This window comes from Malurus melanocephalus, unplaced genomic scaffold, assembly GCF_030028575.1.
Source record: "Malurus melanocephalus ecotype Western Australia unplaced genomic scaffold, MMel_1.1 scaffold_457, whole genome shotgun sequence".
Lineage (NCBI taxonomy): Eukaryota > Metazoa > Chordata > Aves > Passeriformes > Maluridae > Malurus > Malurus melanocephalus.
Genome location: NW_026623689.1, coordinates 539,452 through 564,935, shown reverse-complemented (window position 1 = coordinate 564,935; position 25,484 = coordinate 539,452). Strand labels below are relative to the sequence as shown.

At 57.0% G+C, this 25,484-nt stretch overlaps 3 protein-coding genes across 3 annotated transcripts; 2 read left to right on the top strand and 1 right to left on the bottom strand.

Annotated features, from left to right (window-relative positions):
* Window positions 1-477: 477 nt before the first annotated feature.
* On the bottom strand, window positions 478-1,938 carry B2M (beta-2-microglobulin). Its single transcript, XM_057380542.1, has 4 exons — window positions 1,829-1,938; window positions 1,355-1,681; window positions 1,021-1,299; window positions 478-561 (listed from the first exon to the last, which is right to left on the bottom strand). Exons 1-4 carry the CDS (start codon window positions 1,896-1,898, stop codon window positions 548-550), a joined length of 690 nt encoding a protein of 229 aa, XP_057236525.1. The 5' UTR covers window positions 1,899-1,938; the 3' UTR covers window positions 478-547.
* A 2,508-nt stretch (window positions 1,939-4,446) lies between these two features.
* On the top strand, window positions 4,447-9,527 carry PATL2 (PAT1 homolog 2). Its single transcript, XM_057380541.1, has 17 exons — window positions 4,447-4,947; window positions 5,072-5,358; window positions 5,474-5,542; window positions 5,664-5,729; window positions 6,114-6,281; window positions 6,393-6,482; window positions 6,697-6,851; window positions 6,969-7,052; window positions 7,123-7,261; window positions 7,375-7,495; window positions 7,576-7,673; window positions 7,954-7,998; window positions 8,156-8,304; window positions 8,546-8,823; window positions 8,934-9,103; window positions 9,181-9,278; window positions 9,374-9,527. Exons 1-17 carry the CDS (start codon window positions 4,893-4,895, stop codon window positions 9,525-9,527), a joined length of 2,226 nt encoding a protein of 741 aa, XP_057236524.1. The 5' UTR covers window positions 4,447-4,892.
* A 3,558-nt stretch (window positions 9,528-13,085) lies between these two features.
* Window positions 13,086-25,302, top strand: SNX1 (sorting nexin 1). Its single transcript, XM_057380524.1, has 15 exons — window positions 13,086-13,253; window positions 16,350-16,452; window positions 17,312-17,448; window positions 17,936-18,002; window positions 19,020-19,063; window positions 19,995-20,136; window positions 20,587-20,665; window positions 20,916-20,991; window positions 21,675-21,788; window positions 21,921-22,014; window positions 22,915-23,120; window positions 23,788-23,931; window positions 24,374-24,454; window positions 24,716-24,787; window positions 24,912-25,302. The coding sequence occupies exons 1-15, from the start codon at window positions 13,122-13,124 to the stop codon at window positions 24,960-24,962; spliced, it is 1,542 nt and encodes a 513-aa protein (XP_057236507.1). The 5' UTR covers window positions 13,086-13,121; the 3' UTR covers window positions 24,963-25,302.
* Window positions 25,303-25,484: the final 182 nt, after the last annotated feature.

Here is a 25,484-nt window from a genome sequence, read left to right as displayed (position 1 = left end):
ATTGTTTAATCCAGATCGGTCACATGCAGGTAGTTTGAAGAACATGGAGTCCTCAGACTGTGAGACACCGGTGAAGAAACCCAAAAGTGCTTCTGGTTTGTGCCTCATGAATCCCACACGGTGCTGCCCTGCTACAGGGTTAACCAGCCTGCGTCCCTCTGAGGCACAGGAGTTTCTAGCACAGCGACTTCCTCCTTCTCCCCTGGCAGGAAACAGCTCTGCAGGGCCCGAGGAAGCTTTAGGGGACCTACARCAACTCTCTGTGCTATGTAACTGATACAGCAAAGATAAGCAGGGGAAGTTTTCTCCAAAGTTCTCCTTCTGCTGGAGCAAAGGACCCTTTGTAGGCAGGGAATGGCCAAAAGCAGACAAGAAACAATGGGCAGAAAGGGTGTGGGGAGAGTTCTGTGCCCAAATAAGCACTAACGATCTACGTTTTCGGGGTGCTTGTTACATCCTTCCCCGCTACAGAAATGGGTCTGTGTTCCCCTTACCAGCATGGCACACAGCATCAGAATAACTCACCATGGATTATCCCAGACACAGCTCAGAAGTCTGGTTCTGCAGGAAAGAAGGGCAGAGCGTTAAACTTGGGGGCAACCACCACCCCCTCTCCGCTGTCCCCACAAGGTTCTCCCCCAGAAACAGCCCCAGTGCAGTAACCAGAGAGCGGGRTACCACCACCCGCCCCGACTCCTGCATCCTTCTTTATATTCACACAAAATAAAGCAAAAAAATCACTTCATGACCCATTACCTAGGTAAGTTCACCAAGGCAGAGATGAGATGATGCAGCATCACCAAATCCCTATGGATTAACACTAATGCTTTTCCTYCCTGAATACTTCACAGGTATGTGTAACAGCCTTTTCAGCTAAAACATGAACCTTTTTCTCCATCTCTAACACAAGGCCTTCAAACCCCACCYRTTTACAACAKCCTGCTTTCCAGGAAAAGGAACAGAGACAGCACAGATATAAAGCAACGGAGCTCCAGCGTGAGGGAAGAAGGCACAGCGTACCCCACTGGTAAGTGCGTGGCTCCGGCATGGTGGAGTGCTCCACCCTGCAAGAGTAGGTGTCACCACTCCTGGGGGTGAAGGGCACATGGACCAGGCGCTGGAATTGCCACTTCTCGTTGAAGGACAAGTCCCCGTACTGGACGTTGGGAATGGGCTCCCCGTTCTTCAGGAGCTCGACGTCAATCTTGGGTGGGTGAAAGCCGCTGATGAAACAGTGGAGGATGTTCTCCTTTCCCTCCTCAGCGCGTGAACGGGCGTAGACTTCAACCTTTGGCGCCTCTGGAGGGAGGGGCGAGGGCNCCTGCTTTCCAGGAAAAGGAACAGAGACAGCACAGATATAAAGCAACGGAGCTCCAGCGTGAGGGAAGAAGGCACAGCGTACCCCACTGGTAAGTGCGTGGCTCCGGCATGGTGGAGTGCTCCACCCTGCAAGAGTAGGTGTCACCACTCCTGGGGGTGAAGGGCACATGGACCAGGCGCTGGAATTGCCACTTCTCGTTGAAGGACAAGTCCCCGTACTGGACGTTGGGAATGGGCTCCCCGTTCTTCAGGAGCTCGACGTCAATCTTGGGTGGGTGAAAGCCGCTGATGAAACAGTGGAGGATGTTCTCCTTTCCCTCCTCAGCGCGTGAACGGGCGTAGACTTCAACCTTTGGCGCCTCTGGAGGGAGGGGCGAGGGCGTATGAGAATCGGCGCTGCGGTGGTGCCAACGCTCGCCCACCCACTCCGGCGCAGTGCCCGGGACCCACCGGGATCCCGAAGCCCTTCACCCCCGGCACGACCCTTCACGCTGCCCCAGACACTCACCACCGGCCGCCCCCAGGCCGAGCAGCGCCAGCAGCGCCAGCACACCGAGCGCCAGGGCCCTCCGCGCCATCGCCACCTCTCGCTGCCCCGCCGTTTCCCGGAAAGTCCCAGCCCCGCTCGCACTCCGGCCTTTTATAGCCTCCGGAACTCACGGCCAATCGTGGCGCGGAGCGGCAGTCGCGTCATCAGTCTCCGGGCAGAAAGGGAGCTCCGAGGTTCTCCGAGGTGCGCTCCAGAGCGCGGCTTTCGCTTTCGTTTCCGCGGTGGGTGGGGATGAGACCCGGGGTCGTCGGGCAAGAGCGGCTGGACGTGAGCCCAGKTATGCCCTGGTGGGCAATGGCAGCTTGTTTGGACCAGCCCCGGGGTGGTCACAGACCCAGGGCAGAGCCAGTCCCCTGTGCTGGGCACTKCTGAGGGAGGCSACAACCCAAATCCTGTTGTCAATTCTGTGCCCTTCACGACAACAAAGACATTGAGGGGCTGGAGGATGTCCTGGGAAGGGAATGGAGCTGGGGAAGGGGCTGGAGCAGCAGGAACAGCTGAGGGAACCTTCTTTGTCTATAACTCCCTGGTCGGAAGGTGCAGTCATGCAGTGTTGGGCTCTGCTCCCGGGGAATGAGGGACAGGACAAGAGGAAACAGCTTCAAGTAGTACCAGGGAAGGCTTAGGTTGGATCTTAAGGAAAATTTCTTCCCAGAAAGGCTATCCACAGACTGCCAGGGCAGTGCTGGAGTCCCATCCCTAAAGGGTTTTAAAAGCCGTGTGGATGTGACACTTGGGACATGGGTTAGTGGTGGCCTTGGCAGTGCTGGGGGAATGATTGGCCTATATGGTCACAGAGGGCTTTTCCAACAGAAATGGGGGAAAGAGACACCTGTTCCAGAAGATTCTGCCTCCAGGGCCGGTATTACACCAACAGCCTACAATGGAATAGGCCATCCACCTTCCTTTCTGAACCTCTTTCAAAGCCTGTGTGGAGTGTCTCAGTCCGGGGGCTCTGGGGTGAGGGATTGGATTGACTATTGCTCGAGCACAGCACAGACTCCTTAACATAAAACATGAGAATTGCAACAGCAGAGAACCAGTCATTCTGGTGCCTCCTGTGGGATAATTGTGAGCATGAAAGCCCAGCTAGGCTGGGAATGTCACTGAATGTCACAATGACGCTGCTTGGAGGAAAAAAGAAGGGAAAACAAAGGAAAGTCACTACTAGTTCAGAGAATACAGCAGCATAGTGTAAGTACCAAAACACTAATCCCCTTTAGGACCTGCTTTTTTATCACAAATCATTAAAACACAAATTAAATCAACAAAGCATATATGGAGAACATCCCAAAGACAGCAGGTARATGAGGAGCGGTAAAGCAAAAGAAAATCCTGAAAATACTTGTTATCAGTTCCCACTKGCCTAGCTCCTGCTGGGTTTGCTGGCTGCCCAGTGGGCGGTGCTGGCCATGCAGCTGAAAACACTCAATGTTTCTCTYCGTGTGGCATAAACAGATGCAGCTGCAGCCAGAGCCTTATCAGAGATCACAGGGCTCTGGCAGAAATAATCCCTGAGTGCTCCATTGGGAGTGGAGTTGTTATCAGGGTCACCACGCTGGGAATCACCACCCTGGTCCAGCTGACCCACAGCTGAATCTGGCTCTGCCCAAGTGGACAATCCCCTGGGAGAGGGGATGGCAGGACATGGATCCTTTCCATGCCCTTTGGRACATKAATCCCTTACAATGACTCTATAAYGTGGCACACCTGTCAGATTTTCCCTGTAAAGAGAAGCACAACTCTTTTCTACATGATATTTTTAAGAGCCACAAGCATTTGGTTAGAGCTGCCAAATCTTTCACTTTTGGGACATTTCTGCTTTTACTTGCATAATATTGGGAGGATTATTTGGGAGTGGGTGGCATGACAAAGGGGCTCCTGGTATCCAGGGGAAAAATGGCAACCTKCTATGCTTCGTGGGATGTAGAAATTTAATAATTTGAATTAGTGCTGGCACCTGTGCCCATGTCATCTATAGATGGGGATCCCTATGTATTCTGTGCCAGAATACCGCAGTCGGACAGACCACATCCCCCYAGTTGTCCGTAATTCCTCAGAAACATATCAGCTCTGAGAACACCACGGCAGGCAGGGAGCGACGGGAGCAGTGGGAAAAGCCAGGCTGGAGGGTTCTGTGCTCTGAGAGCCGCAGGCRGGGTCACTAAATCCACCCATCCTTATTCCCTCGGCTCCGGGAATTCCCCCGCCGGGGCACGGCGAGGCGAGCGCGCAGGCGCAGAGCCCCGCTGGGCGCCGCCATGTTGTACGGTAGGCACAGGTGCAAGGCTCCATGGGCGCCGCCATGTTGTACGGTAGGCACAGGTGCAAGGCTCCACGGGCGCCGCCATGCTGTACGGCAGGCGCATGCCGGCGTGACGGGGGCGGCCCGTAAAAGGGGACGGCTGGGGCAGCGCGGCCCCGTAGAGGGACCCGGGACGGACGGAGGGTGGGTGGACGGGAGGAGGAGGCGCCGCGGGATGGCGGAGGGTGGCCAGCCCGTTGTGAGTGCCCGCCCTGCTCCGCTTCCCCACTCCCCGCTGGCGCCTCCCGGCGACCCGCCCCCTTCGCGGCGCTTGTTCTCCGAGGCTGGCGCTCCCCGGAGCGGTCGGTCCCGGAGCAGACGCTGCCCTGGAGGTGCTGGTGGGATGCTCTRCCCCGCATCTACGTGTGCTCGCGTGCCGCTCGTGCCCTCATAGCGGGTGTTCACTCTGAAGCCTGATGGTGTCTCAGCACTACGCTGGTGCCGTTCCGTGCCCGCATTCGCTGGCACCGGCAGCTTCCGCGGGCTGAGGCTGCGGGTCCTGCCCTCGCTGGCAGTGCCACTGGSTCCTGCTTTTCCGTTTGCCAGCTGTGAGCCCTGGGGGCTGTCTGGCACCACCAGCAGAGTGGGGAGGAGGTTGGGTGCCTCTGCAAAGGGAGTATGTTAGGGTTACCTCTCCCTTAGTGAGAACTCTGCTGCTTCCAAATCCAGATCCTYGAGGATTTCCTGCTGGTGGAAGATGCACTTCTGCTGGAAGAGATGGCTGAGGAGGATGAGGAGCTCGACCTGTACAACGAGATGACTTTTGGGTTAGGTAAGACCTCAGGTGAACCCCGGTGTTGGAGAGACTGTCCAGCACCCAACAGGGGGAGCAGAGACTCTGGTGGTCACTGCCAGGCATTCACCCACCCTACTGTGCTCTACTTCCCCTCTCCAAGACCRAAACTCCACAGAGGAGGATGTCCCCAAGCTCCTGGTGCCACCGGAGATAAGCCCTGAGGTGGTCAAAGCGTTGGCAGGGGCGACTGGAAGAACAGCTGAGCAGCTGGAGGAGCTGGGAGAGCCCCAGGAAGAAGGTGGGATAGAACTGGAAGTGGAGCAGGTGAGCTCTGAGTTGGAGGAAGAGGAGCTGGGGAGTGAGGAAGAGGAGGAGTGCTTTGAGGAGCCCAACAAGCTGGGTGACCCAGCAGTGATGAGAGCTGTGCAGAGCAAACCCACGCTGGAGGTGAGGGGAGAGGGGGGGTCCTGCTGCTCCCCCCTCCATCCCCACACGTGTGGGTCCTGCCCCACAGAGGGCACTGGGAGAGGGAGGCAGACTTCTATCTCCCATTTCCTTGCAGAGCCAGGACTCGGCGGTGCTGGACAGCAGGATTGGTACTTGCTGGGGAGAGTTTGGCAAGGAGGACTTGGTAAAAATGTCCCCTCCCATCTGGTGATGAGGCTAAGTGGTCCCTGYGCTGTCCCCTGTGCTGTCCCCTGCCCTCTCCTCCTGTTCACTTGCCTCATGCCAACCATCTCCCTGTCTTCCAGCTGACGATGGATCCCATGGCATGGGGCTCCTGCCCTGGCAGTGTCCCACCCCACCTTGTGCTGGAGGTGGGTACCCACAGCCAGACCTGCAGGAGTGGCCAAGGGCTTCCCACTACTCCAGAATAAGGGTCACACAGGGAATTTGGGGCAACTAGGGCATCTCCAAACCCTCATCATGGCTCTGGAGGTGCATGGATGTGTCTGTGGGTGCCCCCCCCAAAGTAGAGGCTGGATTTGAAGGCAAAGTTGTTGAATTTGTGGGGACTGGGATCCCATACTGAGTGTTCTCTTGGGTCCCCAGCTGCTCCACACTACCAGGGTGTGAGCTCAGCTGGTGCATGGTCTTGATTGAGCAATGACCAAAGGTTTTGGTGAGCTGCCTGATGCTGGGGAAGCTAAACTGTTCCCAGCTGTGCCTCGTTCCCACTTGCTGCTGCCTCTTCCCCACAGGATAAAGCCATCCTCCAAGTCCTGGGGAGGCCCCCACCATCCTCCAAGATGGCCCTTGACTTCCTYGGCTCTCCTGCGCAGAGGGGCTATGGGGGCTCTCCTCAGCTCAAGCGCCCTGACTTAAGACTGATGTCCCCCAATTCCTTCCCCCAGTGCTTTCTCCAGCAGGTAACAGGTTTGGGGGCTCTCGCATCCCTGCTTTCTCTGCCTTCCCTCCCTGGAGATGCAGCCTCAAGGATAGGCTTGTCCCAGTGACACCTCCTGTCTCCTGCTCTGCAGCAGGCACCCCTGGTGCCTCCTCGCTCCCCGTGCTCTCCTCGGCCTTTCCCACCAGCTTGCAGACCCCCTCCACTCTTCACCCCCAACCAGGTAAGGTGGTGGGCTTTGAGCCACTGCCATGGCCCCACTGAAGTGGCCCTGGAGTGGCAGGGGATAGGGACAGTGGCAGTATCTGGGAGACAGTGCTTTGCCAGAGGGTAGCTCCTGTGGGGATGGGAGCCAGAAGCCAGCACGGAGCTGGCTGACCCCTCTGAGATGCTGAGAGGGGAAGTCTCAGACCCTTGATCTCCTCTCTCCCTCTCAGACTGCAGGGTATGCACCTCCGCCCCCTTTCCAGCCCAGGTCCCCCACCGTGGGCAGCCCACCGCGGCCCCTGGCCATGCACTTCGGGCCCATGTCCCCTTCTTTGGACCCTGCTCTCTTCTTCAGCCCATCAGCCATGGGCCAGCTGAACCTCAGGTAGCAGGAGTGGGGTGTTGGGGTGGGACTGGAGGGGCTCAGCAAAGCAGCTGGGGGTCACCCCGCTCTGGGGGTGTCCCAAAATTCCCCTTGACCCTTGCCTGGTGTCCCCTGCAGCACACCCAGTCACATGACCCAGCTGCATCCCCAGCACCAGCGCATCCTGACGCAGCGGCAGCAGCAGGGCAGGCAGGCGCAGAGGTATGGGGGTCTGTGGGGTGCAGGGGGGCTCCAGGTGGTCACAGTGGGCTGAGGTCTTCTCCTGTGCCAGTGTCTCCCCCAAGAAGCTGTGGTCTCGTAAAGCGGACCCTCACGCTGGGCTGATGACTTCCAAGGAGAAGGACTGGGTCATCAAGGTGGAGATGATTCAGCTGCAGAGTGAGAACATGGATGATGACTACTACTACCAGGTGAGCTCCTGCTGGCAGCACCTGTGGCTTATTCCCTCAGGGCAGGGCTTTGGGAGCCAGAGGAACCCTCCAGGGCTGGTAGAGGGGACTTCTGGCTGTGYCTGTTGTTGCAGTCCTACTACCACCGGCTGGAGCGCAAACAGGCGGAGGAGGAGCTACTGGGTGGGCGCAACAAGCAGGAGCCCCCCAAGCTGGTCACACCGTTCATCCAGAAAGTGGAGACCTATGACTCTGGTGAGGGGCTGGGGTGGGTGCTGGGGGGCTGGGTGAGGAGCTCTGGGACACRGAGTCACTGTGTTCCCCCTCTCCTGCAGTGGTGCGCATCGCTGGCTCGCTGGGCCAGGTCGCCGTGTCCACCTGCTACAGCCCTCGCCGGGCCATCGATGCTGTGCACCATGCCCTCGTGGAGGAGGTAGGTGAAGGACAGCTGGGCTGATGGGTACCCTGAATTGCTAGGAATGCTGCTTTTGGAGCTGCCCTGAGCAGTGGGAGGGGCACACAGGCCACCTCAGCAGTGGCAGTTTGTGCCTGCCAGGGGCTGGGATCGGTCTCCAGCCATGGTTTTCCCAAGGGGCTGCTCTGTGTCCTGAAGCTACTGCCAATCCCCAGAGAGCAGCTGGCCCAGAATTGGGCTAGTGGCAGTGTCTGGGGCTGGCTGTGACCCTTGTGCCTTCCTTTCTCCCCTCCCAAAGGCCACAGGGAGCCACCGGCTGCGGGCACTGCACAGGATTGAGAAGGTGAGTGAGAGGTGATTGGGGGCAGGGCAGGATTGTCCAGGTGTTCTRTTTTCATCCAGGGATTTCTCTAAGGGAACATCTACCTAGGCAGGGTCCTGGATAGCCATTTGGTAGAAGATGCTCCAAGCTTCCTCCTTACCATGGGCTGTTTCTCCAGCTCTTCCTGCAGCTCATGGAAGTAGAGGAGGCACAACGGAAAATGTCCCTGGCCCTGGGGGAGCAACAGCCCCCCAGGCAGGAGCAGAAGAGCCAAGAAGTAGAGAGTATCTACCAAGCCTTGAAAATCAGGGCTTGCAGCGGCGAAGAGTGAGTCTGTGCTGTGGGGACTAGGCAGCGTGTCCTGCTCCTCATGGATCTGAGGTGGTCACGGATGATGAGCAGGTCTGGGGYASGGGAGGGTTGGGTCCTTCCCTCCAYRTGTCACTCCAGCCTCTGCTGACCCTGCCCGTGAACCTTGTCCTCCAGTGGAGCTGGTGCTGGTCCTTTTGGACAGACAGAGGTGCTCCAGGTCCTTCAGGATTTGTGCCAATGGAGCCTTTGTTCCCAGGGAGGCAGAAGATGAATTCCTGCAACTGTTGTGTGTGCGGAAAGGCAAGAAGCTCATGGCCCGGCTGCTGCCCCACCTGACCCGAGAGCAAGCKGAGAAGGTCCTGCTGACCATCACCCACCACCTGCCCTTCCTCATGAAGAAGGACATGCTAGATGAGGCGAGCATCTGCAGCCAGGGCAGGGATGGCCCAGGCTGCCTCCTTCCTCCTCTGTTCTTGCTGGGGGGGGCACCCTGGACAGTGAGGGGGGCCTTGTCTTGTGTGGTTAGTGTGAGATAGGAGCCTCTTCCCATCCTTGGGGAGGAGGAGAAAGGTCTCCAGGAGTCAACCACCAGCAGTCCTGGTGCTGGGATGGGGTTGTGGCTGTGACAGGTTGAAGAGTCTCAGATTCCTGCTCTCTCCTCTGCTCTGCCCAGTCTCTCCCCCTGCTCTACAGCCCATTGAATGCAGTGGTGGGTGGGATGACCTTCAGCAAACTCATTGAGGTCCTTCAGGAGCTGACCCGACCTCTGCCTGAGTCTCCGGAGCTCCCCCTCACCATGGCCTTGAAGAACCAGGTATGTGGGCCCGAGCCTTGCCATGTCCCTGGAGTGCCACTGCTGCTGGCTGTGACACTGCTGGTGCTTCCCTGCAGTTTGGCATCTCCTTGCTCTACACTCTGCTGAGCCATGGAGAGAGGCTGCTGTCRTCGGATGCGCCGCTGGAGCCACGCAGGGGGGACTTTGAGGCATGGTGAGAGGGGTTGTGTGACCTGGGGGGGTTTGTTACTGCACTCCAGGGTGCTCAGCCCCTGTGCTGCAYGCTCACTCCTGTTCTGGTGCCTCCAGGACTGACACAGTGTACCTGGTGGCCCGGGAGCTGTCACAGCTGCCCAAGGCCTCACTGGTGGAGCCTCTCTTCTTGCCCAGCAACCTCCTCTCGCTCTTCTGCCGCTACCTGGACAAGCAGACTGTCCACCACCTGGAAGCTAAGATGGAGTGAGTATCACCTGGAATGGCTCCCTGCCTATCCTGGGAATCCCCTGGGAGAGGAGCAGACAGCACTGGGGGCTCACTGCTTCCATCCCCCTTTGGAATTATCTCCAGACCTCCACCAGGCTGAGCTGATCCTGGTGTCTTTGCTCCCACTTCTTTGGGACAGTTCAGCGACCTGATATTCCAAGCTCATCCTTTCCTTGCAGGTGCTCCCCACTGCCCTCGGAGGCTGCCATGTTATGCTGAGCCCCGGGAGCGGGGGCTGGGGTCCAGGGCCGGCAGTACCGGGAGCGGGCAGGGCCCGATGCTGTGGCTTTGGAAGCTAACTCTTACCCTGATGCGGAGCAATCTGGGTGACACGGGCATTGGCAGGGCTGGCACCGGGGGCTGATGCTGCCCTGTCCCGCTGCCCGGGAGCACGGGGGTGGGTGGGTGTAACTTATTTTGGCCTCGCCCCGGGCAGCGGGGGGCGCTGGGTCACCGTGGGGGCTGAGGTGGGGTCTGCACAGGGGCGCTGGGAGCACCTCGGGGGTGGGATTTTGTGTACAGCACACTGTGTATAGCACTTGAAATAAAATAAAAAGGTGTTTAACAAGCTCCTCTGGCTCCTGGGGACAGCTTATAATGRATGCAGTGCTGGGCATGCAGACCCCTGGCCTTGGATGTGGATCTGTAAAGGGAAAGGAGAAGAAGGGAGGGAGAAAGGAGTGTTTGGAGAGGGTATCAGAGAACCTGGGAACTGAGCAGCCAGGGAGTGGAATGGGCTKGGAAAGAAGGGATGTGTTGGGTCAGATGAGTCAGAGTTCACCCTGATCAGGAAGTAAAGATCTATGCAGGCGTCTGGCAGCACATGGGATCATTTGGTGGGGATCTTAAACATGTGTGGGTGGTAATAAAGCACCTGTTGTCTCTGATGAGCTCCCAAAGGCTCTTTAGCCTGAAGTCTTACAGTCATGGCCACAATGAAGTACCTTGAGGCATCTTTCTGTGCAATTTTGGCTACCCCAAGCTGATTCTCACTTTTGCAGCTGAGGCTGAACAGGTGCCATGTCTGCTGCCATGTCTGCTCTACGCTGTGAGAATCTTTGTAGCTCCTGCCTGGTTTTATGGGGAGATTTCCCCTAATCCTATAGGGCAGCTGGCACTGGGCCACCTCCACCCATCCAGAGGTCTAAACCTCACATCCAAAGCCTGGTGTGTATTCTAAAGAGATTTGCAGCAGAAAGTTGTCTCACACTGCCCAAGCTCCAGCCCTAAGTGGATGAAACTATTCCTTTAAAAGGGCATTCTTYAGGGGCTAAAGGGAGAATTTACAGAGAATAAGAATGTGAGGGGTTGGGTGGGATTTATCTCCACTGCTTATCAAGGCAGCTCAGTTTCCTCTGCTGCAGAGTGCAAAGTTCAGCTGGCAGGATGTCCTGATCCTCTGGCAGCCCCATCTCCTGCTGCCTCACTTCATCCAAAAGGATGTATATGCTCCCCACACTTTATCCTGAGGGAATTTTCTGGGACAACTGTGTTCATCCCTAGCCCTCCTCTTCAAAAAAAGTGACACTGGCAGGTTCTCCATGGGGTGAACCCCTTGTTCCAAACCCACTGAGGCAATCTGGGAGGATTCTGGTGTGGGGTGTCATCTGTCAGTGAAAGACCAGACCTTGCTGTTACAAATCCCAGGGAGAATTTCAAGCAGGACAGAATTAGCAGCTGCTCATTGAGAGCAGGAATTGGGGAGGACACTGGCAAGTCCTTCAGATAAGGATAAGCTGTGTTATGTTTTCCATTTGCTCCTTGCCTGGGAGCCAGTGAGGATGGAAGTGTGACCTGGCTGCAAACACGTACTTAGACAAATTCTCTAGCATGGAAGGATTGGAGATCTCTGCTGGATTTTTCTGCTTCATTGCAGGAGTCAGCTGAGGGAAAAAAAGGAAAAACCATCTCTTTGTTGCTAGCTCACAGCACCCAGTGTTTCCCAGTTGGAGAAACAGATCCCCTCCATGGGGCTCTGGAGTGAATCCAGCTGAGGTGTATCCTGCAGGTCAGGGTTTTGGGACCCCCAAACCATTCACCTGCATCAGAATGGTCTCCCTTAATCCAGAACTGATGGAAGTCAAGGGTGTCTCAGATGCTCTGCCCTTCCTGCTGCCCTGCCCGGCTCCTCCTGGTGCTCTCCTGAGAGGATCACAGGTCCCACAGGATGGTGGTGACCCGTGATCCATGACTATGAGATGGCTGTCACTGTCATGGGGGTATGGGGCTCATTTGGGATGTTTTGTGKTGAATGGAGGTCATCCAGGGATGTCTTGGGTGTTGTGTGGGGTTAATCCTGAAACATCTTCGTTGTGTGTGTCTCATCCTGAGATATCTTGGAGGGCATAGAGCTTATCCTGAGATGTCTTGGGGGGTGTGTGACATCCCATCRTCTTGGGATGTCTGGGGGTAGAACGGAGTTAACCTTGGGATGTCTCAAGGGTATAGGGCTCATCCTGGATCCTTTTCAGGATATAAGGCTCATTCTGGGGTGTCTTGGGGGTTGTAGGGCTCATCGTGGGATGTCTGAGTGGATGTATGGGGTTCATCCTGGGGTGTCTTGGAGATATAAGGCTCATCCTGAGACTTTTTTGGGGCATATAAGGCTCATCCTGGGCCATCTCCAAGGTATGGAGCTCATGCTGGACTCTTTGGGTGAGTGTATGTGGCTTATCCTGAGATGTCTTGAGAGGTTTGTGACTCATCCTGAGAYGTCTTGGAGGTTGTATGAGTTTATCCTGGACATCTTCAGGGTCTGGGGCCCATCCTGGAACATCTGGGGGATTGCATGGCTTATCCTGGGATGTCTGGAGTGCTATAGGGCTTATTCTGGGATATCCTGGAGGTTGTATGGGGTTCATTCTGGGACATGTCCAKTTATGTGGCTCATCCTGGGGTGTTTTCAGGACTGCGGGGCTCATCCTGGGACATCGTCAGGGTACAGGGCTCATCCTGGGTGTTTTTCTGGGCGGAAGGGACTCAGGTTGGGATGATCTGGGCTACACGGGAACACTCCCCGAGCTCTGGAGGAGACAGGGTACCACCCCTCGGGGTATCGGGAGGACACGGGATCACCCCCGGGCTGTCGAGGGGACAGGGGGCCACTCCCCGGGGTAGCGAGAGGACACGGGATCGCCCCCGCGCTGTCGAGGGGACACGGGATCACCCCCGGGCTGTCGAGGGGACACGGGATCACCCCCGGGCTGTCGAGGGGACACGGGATCGCCCCCGGGCTGTCGAGGGGACACGGGATCACCCCCGGGCTGTCGAGGGCCCGCAGCCGCCTCAGCCGGGGCGCTGAGGGGACACGGCGCCCCGGGGTCATCCACTTCTCCCAGGGAGAGGGAACACGCTCCCCTCTCGGCCGGCACAATGGTACAGCCGGCACCCCCGTTTCCATGGTGACGGAGCGACGCCTGCCAGCGGCGGAGCTCATTGGCTGTCGCCGCCGCGATGGGCGGGGCGGGCGGAGGCACTGCCCAATCCGAAGCCCGTCCGCAGCTGAGGCCCCGCCCCGCGGGTTAAGGCGCGGCGGGCGCTTCCGGCGGGGCGGGCGCGGGCGGAAGCGGCGGCGATGGCGTCGGGCGGCGGCCKCGGGTCCCGCTCGCCCTCCCCGACCGAACGCCGCCCGCCGCCCTTCCCCGAGCACCGCGGGCCGGGGGCTTCCGACAGCGACTCGGAGGGCGAGGACATCTTCACCGGCAGCGTGAGTGCAGCCAAGGGCGGGGCGCCGCCCCGGGGGCGCTGCGGGGTCGGGCCCGTGTGTGAGGGGTTGCCTCTTGTCACCCGGCGGGGCATCCTCTGGGCTTGGTGAAAAAATACGGGGGAGCACCCTCAAATCCTCCGGAGTAAAGGCGAGGCGATGCCTCTGGACTCGTGTCCCTTCAGGAGGGACCTCGTTGGGGCTGCGGAGAGAGGGAGCGGCGGGGCTGGCTGGGGGTTCGGAGCGGCTCCCGTGGCTGTGGGATTGCGAAAGGCCTCAGGCTCTGCTGCTCCCCCTTTTCCCGGAGWTGTAACCTCTCTATTCCTGCAGAGCTACTGTCTGAGGCCGGGTTGGATGGGASTGGGAGCAGCCTGCTCTGGCGGAAGGTGTCCCTGCCCATGGCAAGGGGTGGAATGAGGTGGGCTTCAAGGCCCCTCGCGGCCGTCCCACAGTGGCAGCCACAGCTCAGCCTCMTTTCTGTGCAGCTTGTGAGGCTTCACTGAGGGGAGAAGCCCCACCTGCCTTCCCCCAGAATCAGCAGCTCTGGTTCCCTCAACATCCAGAGAGTGCTGCTGTGGCTGGCGTGGCACCCTCAGTCTGAGATTGAGGGTGGCGTGGGGCGTGACACAAGAGGCATCCAGTGTCCCCTGCTCAGTAGTCCCTTGTGCTGGGCTRTAGGAGTATCTTGGAGGACTTGGTGGTAGTTGTTCAGCAAACCAGGTGCTGCTGCACAGATCCATGCAGAAGGTGGAGATGTGAAGGGTTTCTGCATCTTTCCTTGTGTCCAGCAGTCTCCTGTGCAGGAAGTCCGGGTTGCTGGAGTCTGTTGGCATTAACTTGTGCTGGYATTGTCCCAGGTTTGCTTCAGACAGTGACCAGAAGGCAGGAAGGGAGGTAAAACACTGACTGCTGCTTTCCCAAGCTGAATACTTCCCCAGTCAGCCACTGGCCCCTGGTCCTTGGTATCAGTGTCTTCATGGAGCAAGGATCTCAGCTAGGGGGGCTCCAGAAGCTCTTCCAGCAGGCTGGAGTGCCRTGGGGTTGATTCCCTGAGTTCTGGGAGCCCCTGCCCATCTCACCCAGACTTTTTCCAGCCTGCCTGATCCAGCTGGCAGTACAGGAGGAGTTGGTGTCTGTGTCAGGAAGCTTTCCAGGAACATTCTGCAGTTTTCCAGCCCAGGGAGGCCTCAAGCAGGAGATTGTGGCCATGACCAAATGACCCTGCTGTGAATGGCCTGGCCAAGCTTCTCCTGCCACKGACACAAAGCCAGAGTTCTTTCTGCCTTGCTTCTGGTGCAGCTCCTGCCTGATGTCCTTGAGCCATGCTTGTGTTTCCAGTGGCTTTGCAGCAGGGAATGAGATAAATTTGGGGAAACATGGATATATTGTGACCTTGTAAGGGTGAAACTCTGGGCAAAACAGCAGCTGGGTTGTGTGTTTGGAAAATAAACTGGGAAACTTCAACCCTGGGCCTTGCAAGAGGAAGGTGCTGRTACCTGTGGCAGGCATCAGGTCATGGAGATTGTCTGGAACTTCTCAGGACCCTTCTTCGGTGAAGAATTGGAGGAYGCAGTAGCTGGCTCAATGGTTTGTGGCCCACCAAATGGGATTTCACRGGAATTACACATCCCTGTGCTGCAGAGGGAGKCTGATGAGCCACAGCAGTTTATCAGCTGTTTGGTTTTGTTGTGGAAGCCGCTGTCAAAATAATACTTTGCTGTTCTTGTGACCTGGTGGCTTTGCTTGTCTCTGCCCTTGAACTTTAGGAAAACACTTTCTGGGCAGCAGGGGAGGCAGATCTGCCCGGCTGCCAGCGTTCAGGTGGCTCAACAGCCCCTGGGCATCACAACAAGGAAGCATTTGGGTCAGACCTGAACAGAGCCAGAGCMGGACCTCACCTGCCTGTTGGCAGAGGTTGGGTCCCTGTGTGACCACAGCCCTTTCTAGGGATGCCCCCAAGGATCAGTTGTTCCCAAACCAGTTCTTCTTCCCCGTGGTGAGCGTCAGGCCAGGGGGAGGGGAGCTGTTCCTGCACACGGGRTGTTGGGGGGTGCTGAATCCAGCCCCAGAGATGGCTGGTGTTGTGTCATGGGCTGWTCTAATGAGGCCACAGCTCCTCTGTAGCAGCAGATGGAGAAAAGGAACAAGGCGTGGTGCTTTCGTGTCTGAGGAACTAAATTTAAGGCAAACTAGGAAGCAGTTATGGTGGAAAACCACTTTGTCCATGCGCAGTGCGGGTCTGTGTGAGCCAGAGGGTTTCCTGGGGAAGCAGAGGAGCTGCTGGTAGCYCTCTGCTATGTGAGGTCTCTGCTCATAGCTCACCACTGGTACCAGTYCTCTCATTGGCTTGGCTCCAGCGTGAGGGACCTGGGGGTTTATTTGGCATGGGGGTCTCTGCTCCCTGCTCTCCATCATTGACAAACATAGCTCAGCCTCTGACRGCTGTGATCAGAGCTGGGAGCAGTCCCTCCTCTAGGAAAACATCCTAAAACACAGAAGGACTTGCCATCAAGTGAATGTTCTCATGGCTGGGGGTTTTTTACCACCCAAAGACAACCCATTTCAAAGAAGAGCTGCCTCAGCACAGCTTCCCTCCTTCAGGAGCGCTGGGATCCGATGGCACTTCCTTGCTGGAGAGGGTGCCAAGGAGCTGCTGGTTCGGAGGCTCTAATAGAGCTCGATTTACTGCCTGTCAAAGACCTGTTCTGTTCTCTGCTGGGACCTACAGAATAGCACTTGCTGTCCCCTGCTTCCTTGGAAYGTCTGTCTGCCTGCAAAATGAGGGATGATTTGGGATGCAGGCATCCGTAGCAGAAAGGCAGCAGCGCTTCTGTCTTGTGGAGAGGAGTGGTTGGCATAAAAGCTCTCGGGTTGGCTGTCTCTGTGTCCCCAAGTGCACTCCCAGCAGCCAAGGTGGTCCTTTTTGGGTGGACACTGGTTCGGAGTTTGGTGTGACACCTGTCCTTAAAAGTGGCAGAAGATGATGCTGAGGGGTGGGTGGAAGGGCACAGGGTGGGGTGACGAGGAAAGCGACATGTTTGCCCCTCCATCCCTCAGCATAAATGACCTCATGTTTTTGTGCTTTTAATGCTCTCACAGAGCAGCTCCCCGGCCCCGAAAGCAGAATCTCCTCTCCCCTTGAGCAGCTCCTCCAAAGAGAATGGGGTTCATGTGGAGCAGGAYGATCAGGACCTATTTGCAGGTGAGTCTGTGTGTGCTGGGCCTGTCTCAGCTCCAGGCCTGGAGTGATAGTCCTGACATAAACCATAACCAAAAGCAGATCACAAGTTCTTACCTCAAACTCACGTTTGAGTCCGTTCGCTCTGGTGTTGTCTTTGGGAATGTTGGAGCAGCCTTCTCCAGGTCTCTAGGATAATCCTGCCACAGGACTGACTGTTGGGAGCTGAAGAGGATTAAAATGGGGGTTGCTTTTGTTGGCTTAAGCCCTGAGGGGGTGAGKGACTCCTCAGAGCYAAATKATTTTCCTTCTCCACCTTCTCCTGRCTCTGCCGGTGGAGGAAGTGTCTCCAGTAGAGACCTGGCTGTTCTCGAGGAACAGGAAACACAGCCCTCCTCAGCWGGGGAAAATGAGGAGGGTCAGACCTCCCCCAGCCCTGGCATGATGGGCTGAGAGTGAATTCCAGACACATCTGCTGAGAGGTGGAAGTTTTCACATCCTTCAGGTGGACAAGTGGCCTGTGAAGGAGCCTTCCTGCCAGGCTGGCCCGTGTGCCAGGTGAAATCCAGCTTTAGCTGTTCTGAGGTGCAGCTCCTGGAGCCCACAGCRAGGAGGTGATCAGCGACAGGTGATGCCTGGCTCCTCCTGGAAAAAAAGTTCATTGGATTAATGTAATGTTCTCCAGCAGGATTGATCAAATGCTCTTACTGCAGTGACGGTGCTTTGCCGTGCTCTTCCCAGTGCTTACAGGTGTCCTCCCTATGAATTCCTTTGTTAATTAATGCTGTTGTTAGTCCCTAGATCCTGTGAACCAGGGAATACCACAATTGCCTTTCCAGAAACCCCAAGAGAGAGGCTGACCCTTGCAAACTTCTCTTGACAGATGCCACTGTGGAACTGTCCCTTGACAACACACAGAACAACGAGAAGAAGGAGGTGGCCAAAGCATCCAATCCTTCACCCTCATTAGATGTAGCTGCAAGTTCTTCTTCTAGAAACCTTTCAAAGAGCTATGAGGAGGTGAGAATTGCTCTTCCTRTCTTTGGCAGGAACCTGTCCATGTACACAGATGTAAACATGAATCTTATATGATGTAATTAATACGTAATTGCCTTAATGAATGTCCTGATATGTATCTTGGGTGACTGATACCACTGGAGTGGGGCTCAGGTCAGCTTGGTGGCATCCCTGCTCGTGTGGAAGTCCACACTGCTTCCAAAGCTGTAACAGTGTTGGATCAGGAYCTGAGGGTCCAAGCTGTGAATCAGGGCTCTGCAGTTAGGGAGGTTAGGGGGCTGGGCAGATAGGGGGTTAGGAACAACAAACATGGTTTGGGATCCTTGCCTGGACACGGTGAGGAGCTGGAGGGCTTTATGGAATGGCACTGGCCAGACTGGTGTGCCAGAGGTGCCTTGGCAAGGGACAAGCTCACCATGATGGTTTGGGGTGGGTTGAACCCTGCTTTCCTGGTTTTGATTTGCTGTCCCTGTGGTCTTTCTCCAAACAGCTGGAGGAAGAGGAACAGGAGGACAAATTCGACCTGACTGTGGGAGTGAGTGACCCGGAGAAAGTTGGTGAGTTCCTGTCCTGCATGGTGAATGGGCTTGGCCCTGCAGCTCTGGCCTCTGGGCTGTCTAAGCACAAACTCTGATCCCAGAGTWACTGCTCTAAGGCTCCCTCTAGCATCTCAAAGAAACCACGGTGCACAAAGCCTAGGGTGAGAACAAGCAAGGCAGAGGCAGGTTCTGGAAAGCCCAGAGCCAAGTTTTTGGGATTCTTGGCACCTGGCACTGTGGTGACCAACTTGGCGTGACCTCCAGGCAGCACTGCCCTGTGTGGAGCTGGCACAGAGCAGGCAACACTCCCTTAAGTGCATTATTCCATGCTCTGGCACATTCCCTGGAAGCTGTGCTTGCCAGGGGAGCAGCTCTGGCTTCAAAGTGAGAAGCAAGAATGTTTCTGTCTATTGGAAGCGGGGTCAGAGTGCCAGGGGCAGCCACATGGAAGGTGCCATCTGATCCCAGCCAGCAGGGCAGCCTCATGAGTGGCAGCTTGTTCCTGCTCCGTGGCTTGTGRTCTCTGGAGCTGGGAGGTGCAAATCAGACCTGTCTTAGGGGTAGCACAGAGCTCACAGGATGCCCTTCAGCTGAACTGCCAGGTGAACAAGGGGATTTCTGTGTGAGCTGCAGCAAACTGCCTGTGGTGTTCCAGAATCCAGCCCCATCCAGCCTGACTTGCAGCCCGTGAATGGACTGTTTCATGTGCCCCACAGCCTCAAATTGTTGGGGTCTGAGCAGATGCGTGGAGCCAGCCCAGCCGCTGCCGGCGCAACAAGCGCCCGATTGTCAGCGCTGGCTCCCGTAGGAAGCGTGGGGAGGGATGAGCAGGTTGGGAAGTGGCTGCTGGGCAGGAGTCCAGGGCCACGCAGCAGGGTGCTGCCTCTGGTTCTGCAGGAAGGCCCGGGGCTCCACCAGACCCCAGATCAGCATCACTGAGGCAGGAAAAGGTTGGGAGCCTTGTGCTTTGTGTTCGGGGAGCAGTGGAAAGTGCTGGGGTTGTGATCCCAACACCTCTGTTTCTGTTTTCCATAGGGGATGGCATGAATGCYTACGTAGCCTACAAAGTGTCAACACAGGTACGTCTGACCCCTCTGTGTCTCATTCTCCACCATTTTTCCATGCTCAGAGGCTGCTGGACTGTGTCTTTAGCCAAGCCAGCAGTGACCTAAATAAACAGGAGGCCTGAATGCTCCATGGATTATAATCCACAAAGGCTGAGCMTAGCTGAGGAATAGGGCTGGAATCTGTTTGTAGGGAGACTGGCTTTGTTTTCACAGCCAGTTACCTCCTGGCAGTCCTGGCTGACAGGGATGCCCRGTGTTGGAGGGAGCAGCAGGAATGGCATTCATTGGGAGAGTCCCCGAGCCCCAGAATGCTGCTGAGGGCTCTGTGCCATCCCCCCAGGTTGAGCTGACCTGAGCTCGGCRCTCACTGCAGAGCTGCTGCTGTRGCTGGATTCACATCAGGACCTGTTCCCTTCGGTTTCCATAAGAAATGCAGCTGCTGGAGCACTTTGGAGTCCTGCTCTGGGCTCTGGAAGGTTGCTCCAGCTGTCTGTTCTGTGGCACCCTGTGGTCTGAGGAGGAGACTGGAGGGCTTGWTACCCTTAGTCCCTGCTCTGCAGGCACCGTCCAAAGCACCTGTGGCCTCTGTAGTGTTTAGGTGTCCCTGAGGGGTGTGTCCTGTCATGGAGGGGAGCAGGGATGATGGGATTAGGTACTGGGCATGGAGGGGAGCAGGGATGATGGGATTAGGCACTGGGCAGGGCTTGCTGAGCACCCCATGGCTGCATGAGCAGCTGCTCGTTATTTAGTGCCATTAATGCTGGTGCTGGCTCTTAGGAGAACCCAGTTGGGAGGGAAACTGTAGAAAACCTGGGCCAAAAGTTGCTSTGTTCGCTGCTCACCTCTTGCAGAACTGGTGCTGTCCCACTTGATCCCAGAGGTGGCAGCGGGCAGGGCCAGGCTCCCCTGGGGCAGTGTGACCCACRTGCCATCTCTCCCCCAGACCAGCATGCCGATGTTCAGGAGCAAGCAGTTCTCAGTCAAAAGGAGGTTCAGTGACTTCCTGGGGCTCTATGAGAAGCTGTCGGAGAAGCACGCCCAGAACGGGTTCATTGTCCCTCCGCCGCCCGAGAAGAGCCTCATAGGTGAGTGAGGCTCTGCACAGCACCAGGGCTGGTCCTTCACAGCTCTCCTGATCCTTCTGATGGGGAGCTCTGTGCCTGCAGCAGCCTTGGAGCTGACAGGGAAGCTGCAGGGAAAATAATAGGGGTTCTGTGGCACAGASAAAGCTCTGGCTCCATACTTGGAGCTCTGGCCTTAAACCCTTCATGGAGCTCACAGATGCCTCCCCACCTGCTTTGTGAAGAGTAAAACCTCTGTTGTCACTGAATTTGCTGTTTGCTTGAGTCCAGCCCACTGCTTTGCTTCTTTCCTGAAKGCCAATTTCTTGGGTATGAGCAGATTTCAAATTTCCAGAGTGTAATTCTTGTAAGATTTCTCTCCTCTGCTGTCCCCCTGATAGTCTGTAATGAACCACTTTACCTTGTGTGTGGAGTTCAGAGCAGMTTGCTTATCACATCTCCCTTTTGTGCTAGGTATGACCAAAGTGAAAGTTGGGAAAGAAGATTCCTCCTCTGCAGAGTTCCTAGAAAAACGTCGGGCTGCTCTAGAGAGGTACGACCCCATCGGCTGTCCCTGAGCCAAGCGAGGACCTCACAGAGGTCTGGCAGGTCTGGTCTTCWTGGTGGCATCACCACACTCCCCAGGGAGGTAGGAGAACTGGTGGGTGAATTAGAACAGTTGTTGGCTCTGATTTCCAGCTTCTCAACTGCTGTTCTGGAGTAAGCACCAAGCTGTGTGGCTGTGATGGCTCAGAGCCAGCTCTGTACAGCCAAGGTGACTCCTGGAGCTGTTCCTCCCACAGGTACCTACGGAGAGTGGTCAGCCATCCAACCATGCTGCAGGACCCGGACGTCAGGGAGTTCCTGGAGAAGGAGGAGGTCAGTAAGGTGCACTGAGGTATCTCTGGGAATGGTTCTTGAGCCGTTGGTGAGGCAGGACCCGCAGAGCTCAGCAGGAAGGGGCAGAGCCCTGTGGAAGTGGGAAGGGGAGCTGGTGTGGTGGGTTGGCACTGGGTGCCCAGCAAAGCTGCTGAGCCATCCCCTCAGCTGGGAGTGAGGGAGAGAATAAACGAAAGGCTGGGCTGAGGTAAGGTATGGGAAACATCACTCAGTAATTGCCTCATGGGCACTGCAGAAGCATGGAATGGCTTGGGCTGGAAGGGATCTTAAAGTCCATCTTGTTCCACCCCCTGCCATGGGCAGGGACACCTTCCACTGTCCTAGGGTGCTCCCAGCCCTGTCCAGCCTGGCCTTGGGCACTGCCAGGGATCCAGGGGCAGCCACAGCTGCTCTGGGCACCCTGTGCCAGGGCCTCCCCACCCTCACAGGGGACAATTCCTTCCCAATATCCCATCCATCCSTGCYCTCTGGCAGTGGRAGCCATTCCCTGTGTCCTRTCCCTCCATCCCTTGTCCCAGTCCCTCTCCAGCTCTCCTGGAGCCCCTKTAGGYSCTGGMAGGGGCTCTGAGCTCTCYCTGGATCCTTCTCCWGGTGAACACCCCCAGCTCTCCCAGCCTGGCTCCATCTCCTATGGCAAAGCAAACTTTTCCATTCCTTTCCAGCTCCCAAGAGCAGTGGGCACCCAGACCTTGAGTGGAGCAGGAATAATGAAGATGTTCAACAAAGCCACGGATGCCGTCAGTAAAATGACCATCAAGATGAACGAATCGGACATCGTAAGTGCTGGACACGTCCGGCTGTCCCTGTCCTCACTCTGCAGCCGGGTGCTCTTACCAGCTGCAGCTCTGGGGGCAGGGAGACCCCCACCCCATCCCTGTGGGGCTCAGTTGTGCATTTCCCCRTTGCAGTGGTTCGAGGAGAAGCTGCAGGAGGTGGAGTGCGAGGACCAGCGGCTGCGGAAGCTGCACGCGGTGGTGGAGACTCTGGTGAACCACCGCAAAGGTCAGGGCTCAGCTCGGGGCTCGGGCAGGGACAGCCACACCCTGTGCTGTGCTGGGGATGTCACCAGGGCTCCCAGGGACACTGCAAGGAAGTGGGACAGCACTAGAAAGGAGTCTCTGTCTCTTCCTCATGGGAGGCAGCTGTTAAAGGGTCACTCCGACTTTTCTGTGCTGTTCCACAAGCTCAGGGGGTGGTGTGGAAGGGAACCTGTGTCCTGTAGGATCATATAATCCCARGATGGCTTGGGGCTGGAATGAACCTTAAAGTCCATCTCATTCCACCYCTGCCATGGGCAGGGACACCTTGCACTGTCCCAGGGTGCCCCAGTCTCCAGMCTGGCCTTGGRCACTGCCAGGGGCAGCCACAGCTGCTCTGGGCACYCTGTGCCAWGGCCTGYCCRCCCTCGCRGGGAACAATTCCTTCCCAATAYCCCATCCATCCCTGCCCTCTGGCAATGGGARACCATTCTCCCTGTGCTGTCCCTCCATCCCTTGTCCCCGGTCCCTCTCCAGCTCTCCTGGAGCCCCTGTAGGTGCTGGAAGGGGCTCTGAGCTCTCCCTGGATCCTTTTCTCCTCCAATTTGAGCAACCCCAATTCCCTCAGCCTGTCCTCATGGGAATGAAGGCTGCTGTAGCAAACCTGATCACAGCTGACCTTATTTATTCCTTCCCAGACATCCTCTGGGAGTGGGGATGTTTCCATCCTCTCTATGTTTTGACTGACTTCCTCAAAGCCGTGCCTGTCCCCCTGCTYGGCTGCTTCTCTCCTCCTCGTGGTGGGGAGCTGCTGGCTCTGAGCAGGCCAGTGCTGGCCCTTCCAGCTGCTCTCTGCTGGGACTTTGGAAAAGCAGCTCTGTGAGCTCAGCCAGGCCCGTGTGCTGACCCTGATCCTGTTCCCCAGAGCTGGCGTTGAACACGGCCCAGTTTGCCAAGAGTTTGGCCATGCTGGGCAGCTCCGAGGACAACACGGCGCTGTCCCGGGCGCTGTCCCAGCTGGCTGAGGTGGAGGAGAAGATCGAGCAGCTGCACCACGAGCAGGCTAACAACGACTTCTTCCTCTTGGCTGAGCTCCTGGGGGACTACATCCGCCTCCTCTCGGTTGTAAGGGTAAGGATTCCTCCGCTCCTGCTCCTCATACTCACCTTAGGCTTAGGGTTGACAGGAGGTGTTCCAAACTGGAGCACTGGACGTGGCAGAGGGCACRCAGGGTGTGCATGGCCTCTTCAGGCAGAGGGAAAACTTGCTGGTTGTCCAAGTGTGCCCTGGTTAGGTTGGAAAAGGRTTGTAGGTGAGGCCCTGGCCATGCTGCTCTTCTCCAGAGGGGATGTGGGGCAAGCTCATGGCTTGTGAGGGACCCCAACCCTCCCAGGGCTGAGGGCTCAGGCTGTGAGCTGGTGACCTGTGATCTGGGTGGTGACAATAGAGCTGCCAAGAGCCTGCTGAGGCACAGCCTGAGGCTTGGTGCTCCTGGGCTTGGGCATCAAGTGCACGCAGCCCTTCTGGTAAGCTGGGTCAAAGCGATCCCATGGGAGCAGCAAGTGCAGCCAGCTGACCCCTGCCTGCCCCAAACATGTCCTGCCAGAGGCCCAAATGCCAGTCCTTGGTCCACTGGTCCACATGGGAGCTGTGGATGCTCCAGAGCAGGGCCCAGTCCATGTTCTGGCTCAACTTTGGTCCAGGACCTCCAGTGTCCCCTTGGTGAGTGTCCCCTGTCAGGACTGCCCCCGGTGTGGCGGCAGCACAGAGCTCGACCCGTGCCCCTCCTTCCCTCCAGGGAGCCTTTGACCAGCGCATGAAGACCTGGCAGCGCTGGCAGGATGCCCAGACCATGCTGCAGAAGAAGAGGGAGATGGAGGCCAGGCTGCTGTGGGCCAACAAACCTGACAAGCTGCAGCAGGCCAAGGACGAGATCTCGGAGGTAGGGGACGGAACAGGGGGGTCTCTGCTCTGCTCCTGCCCTCTGTGATCCTGTGGGGACCCATCTGGGCAGGGAAAGGGGGGTTCTGGGCTGGGGAAGGGAGGTTTGGGCTGGGGAAGGGAGGTTTGGGCTGGGAAAGGGGGGTTCTGGGCTAGAGAAGGAGGGTTCTGGGCTGGGAAAGGGGGGTTTGGGCTGGGGAGCCTCCCAAGCAGGAGGGACAGGTGTCTGTGGCCGAGGGGCACTGAGGGCCAGCCTTGAGCCAGGGGCTGCTCGTGGTCACACCGCCTGTGACCGTCACGCCAAGGTGGTGACAAGGCCTGGGAACGGCGGGCTCTGCTCCACCAGCGCTTCCCACATGGACAGTGGTGGCTCCAAAGCCCTGGGGTGAGGGGTTGTGAGTTCCTTCCCCTGGCTCGAAACAGCATGCTTCCTCTCTCGGCAGTGGGAATCCCGGGTGACACAATACGAAAGGGACTTTGAGCGCATTTCTGCCGTCATCCGCAAGGAAGTGATACGCTTTGAGGTGGGTTTGGGGCTGAGCTGGCTCCTGCTCCCAGCACAGCAGTCCCTAAATCCCGACTGGTGTGGGCTGAGGGTTCTGGCTGAGTGAGAGGGGCCTTCCCCAAGAGTGTCCRTGAGAAGGAAGGAGGGTGGGCAGAGATGCTTGGGTTGGGCTCCTCCTGGACCCCAGGAGGAACAGCAAAATCCTGCTGGTTTCTCCTTCCCCCTTCCAAATCCTGGAGGGGTTTGGTGGTTGGTCCAGCCTCACGCCCATCTCCCACAGAAAGAGAAATCCAAGGACTTCAGAAACCACGTCACGAAATACCTTGAGACGTTACTGAACTCTCAGCAGCAGGTGAGTGCTCCCTGCTGTGGTTCCACCTCCACGCTCAGGCCGAGCTTGTGAACCCCTCAAGCATGATCCCTCCCCCACTGCAGCTCCATCCTGCAGGCTCCTGACCCTCTCCTTCTCCCTGCAGCTGGTGAAGTACTGGGAAGCGTTCCTGCCCGAAGCCAAGGCCATTTCTTAATTGGACCGAGTGAACAAACCTGAATTTTGCCTTTTTTTTTTTTTTTTTTTATATGTACACTATACCTCCTCCTTTTTTCCACGTGAGCGACCCCTCGTTTCACATGAGGTGTCACCCCCAGACGAGCAGCTTGCGAGCCAGTAACTCTTCTAACTGTATATTTTTCATTTAGCAACATATATTTTCTTACTGAAGAGAAACTAGTTTCCTGCTTCCAGACCAGACCCGCAGCCGGGGGGTTAACGAGATCTGGCAAATATCTATTTTTCAGGCTGGGTTTTAGGGCTCTAATGAATTATCTTACTCCTGCAGTGCCATTAAAATTCTGTAATAAAACTTGTATCAGGGCAAACAGGCTCTGGGTGTTGGGGCTGGAGCGGGGAGGGGTAACGGTGCATCCGTGGATGCCGAGGGAGGCAGCAGAGCCTCCCCCGTGTTGTGGCGGGACAGAAGTGACCTTGGACAATGCTCTGGCCACCTGTCCCTGCTCCTGATTAGGCTTTGGCTCTCTGCCTTGCTCCC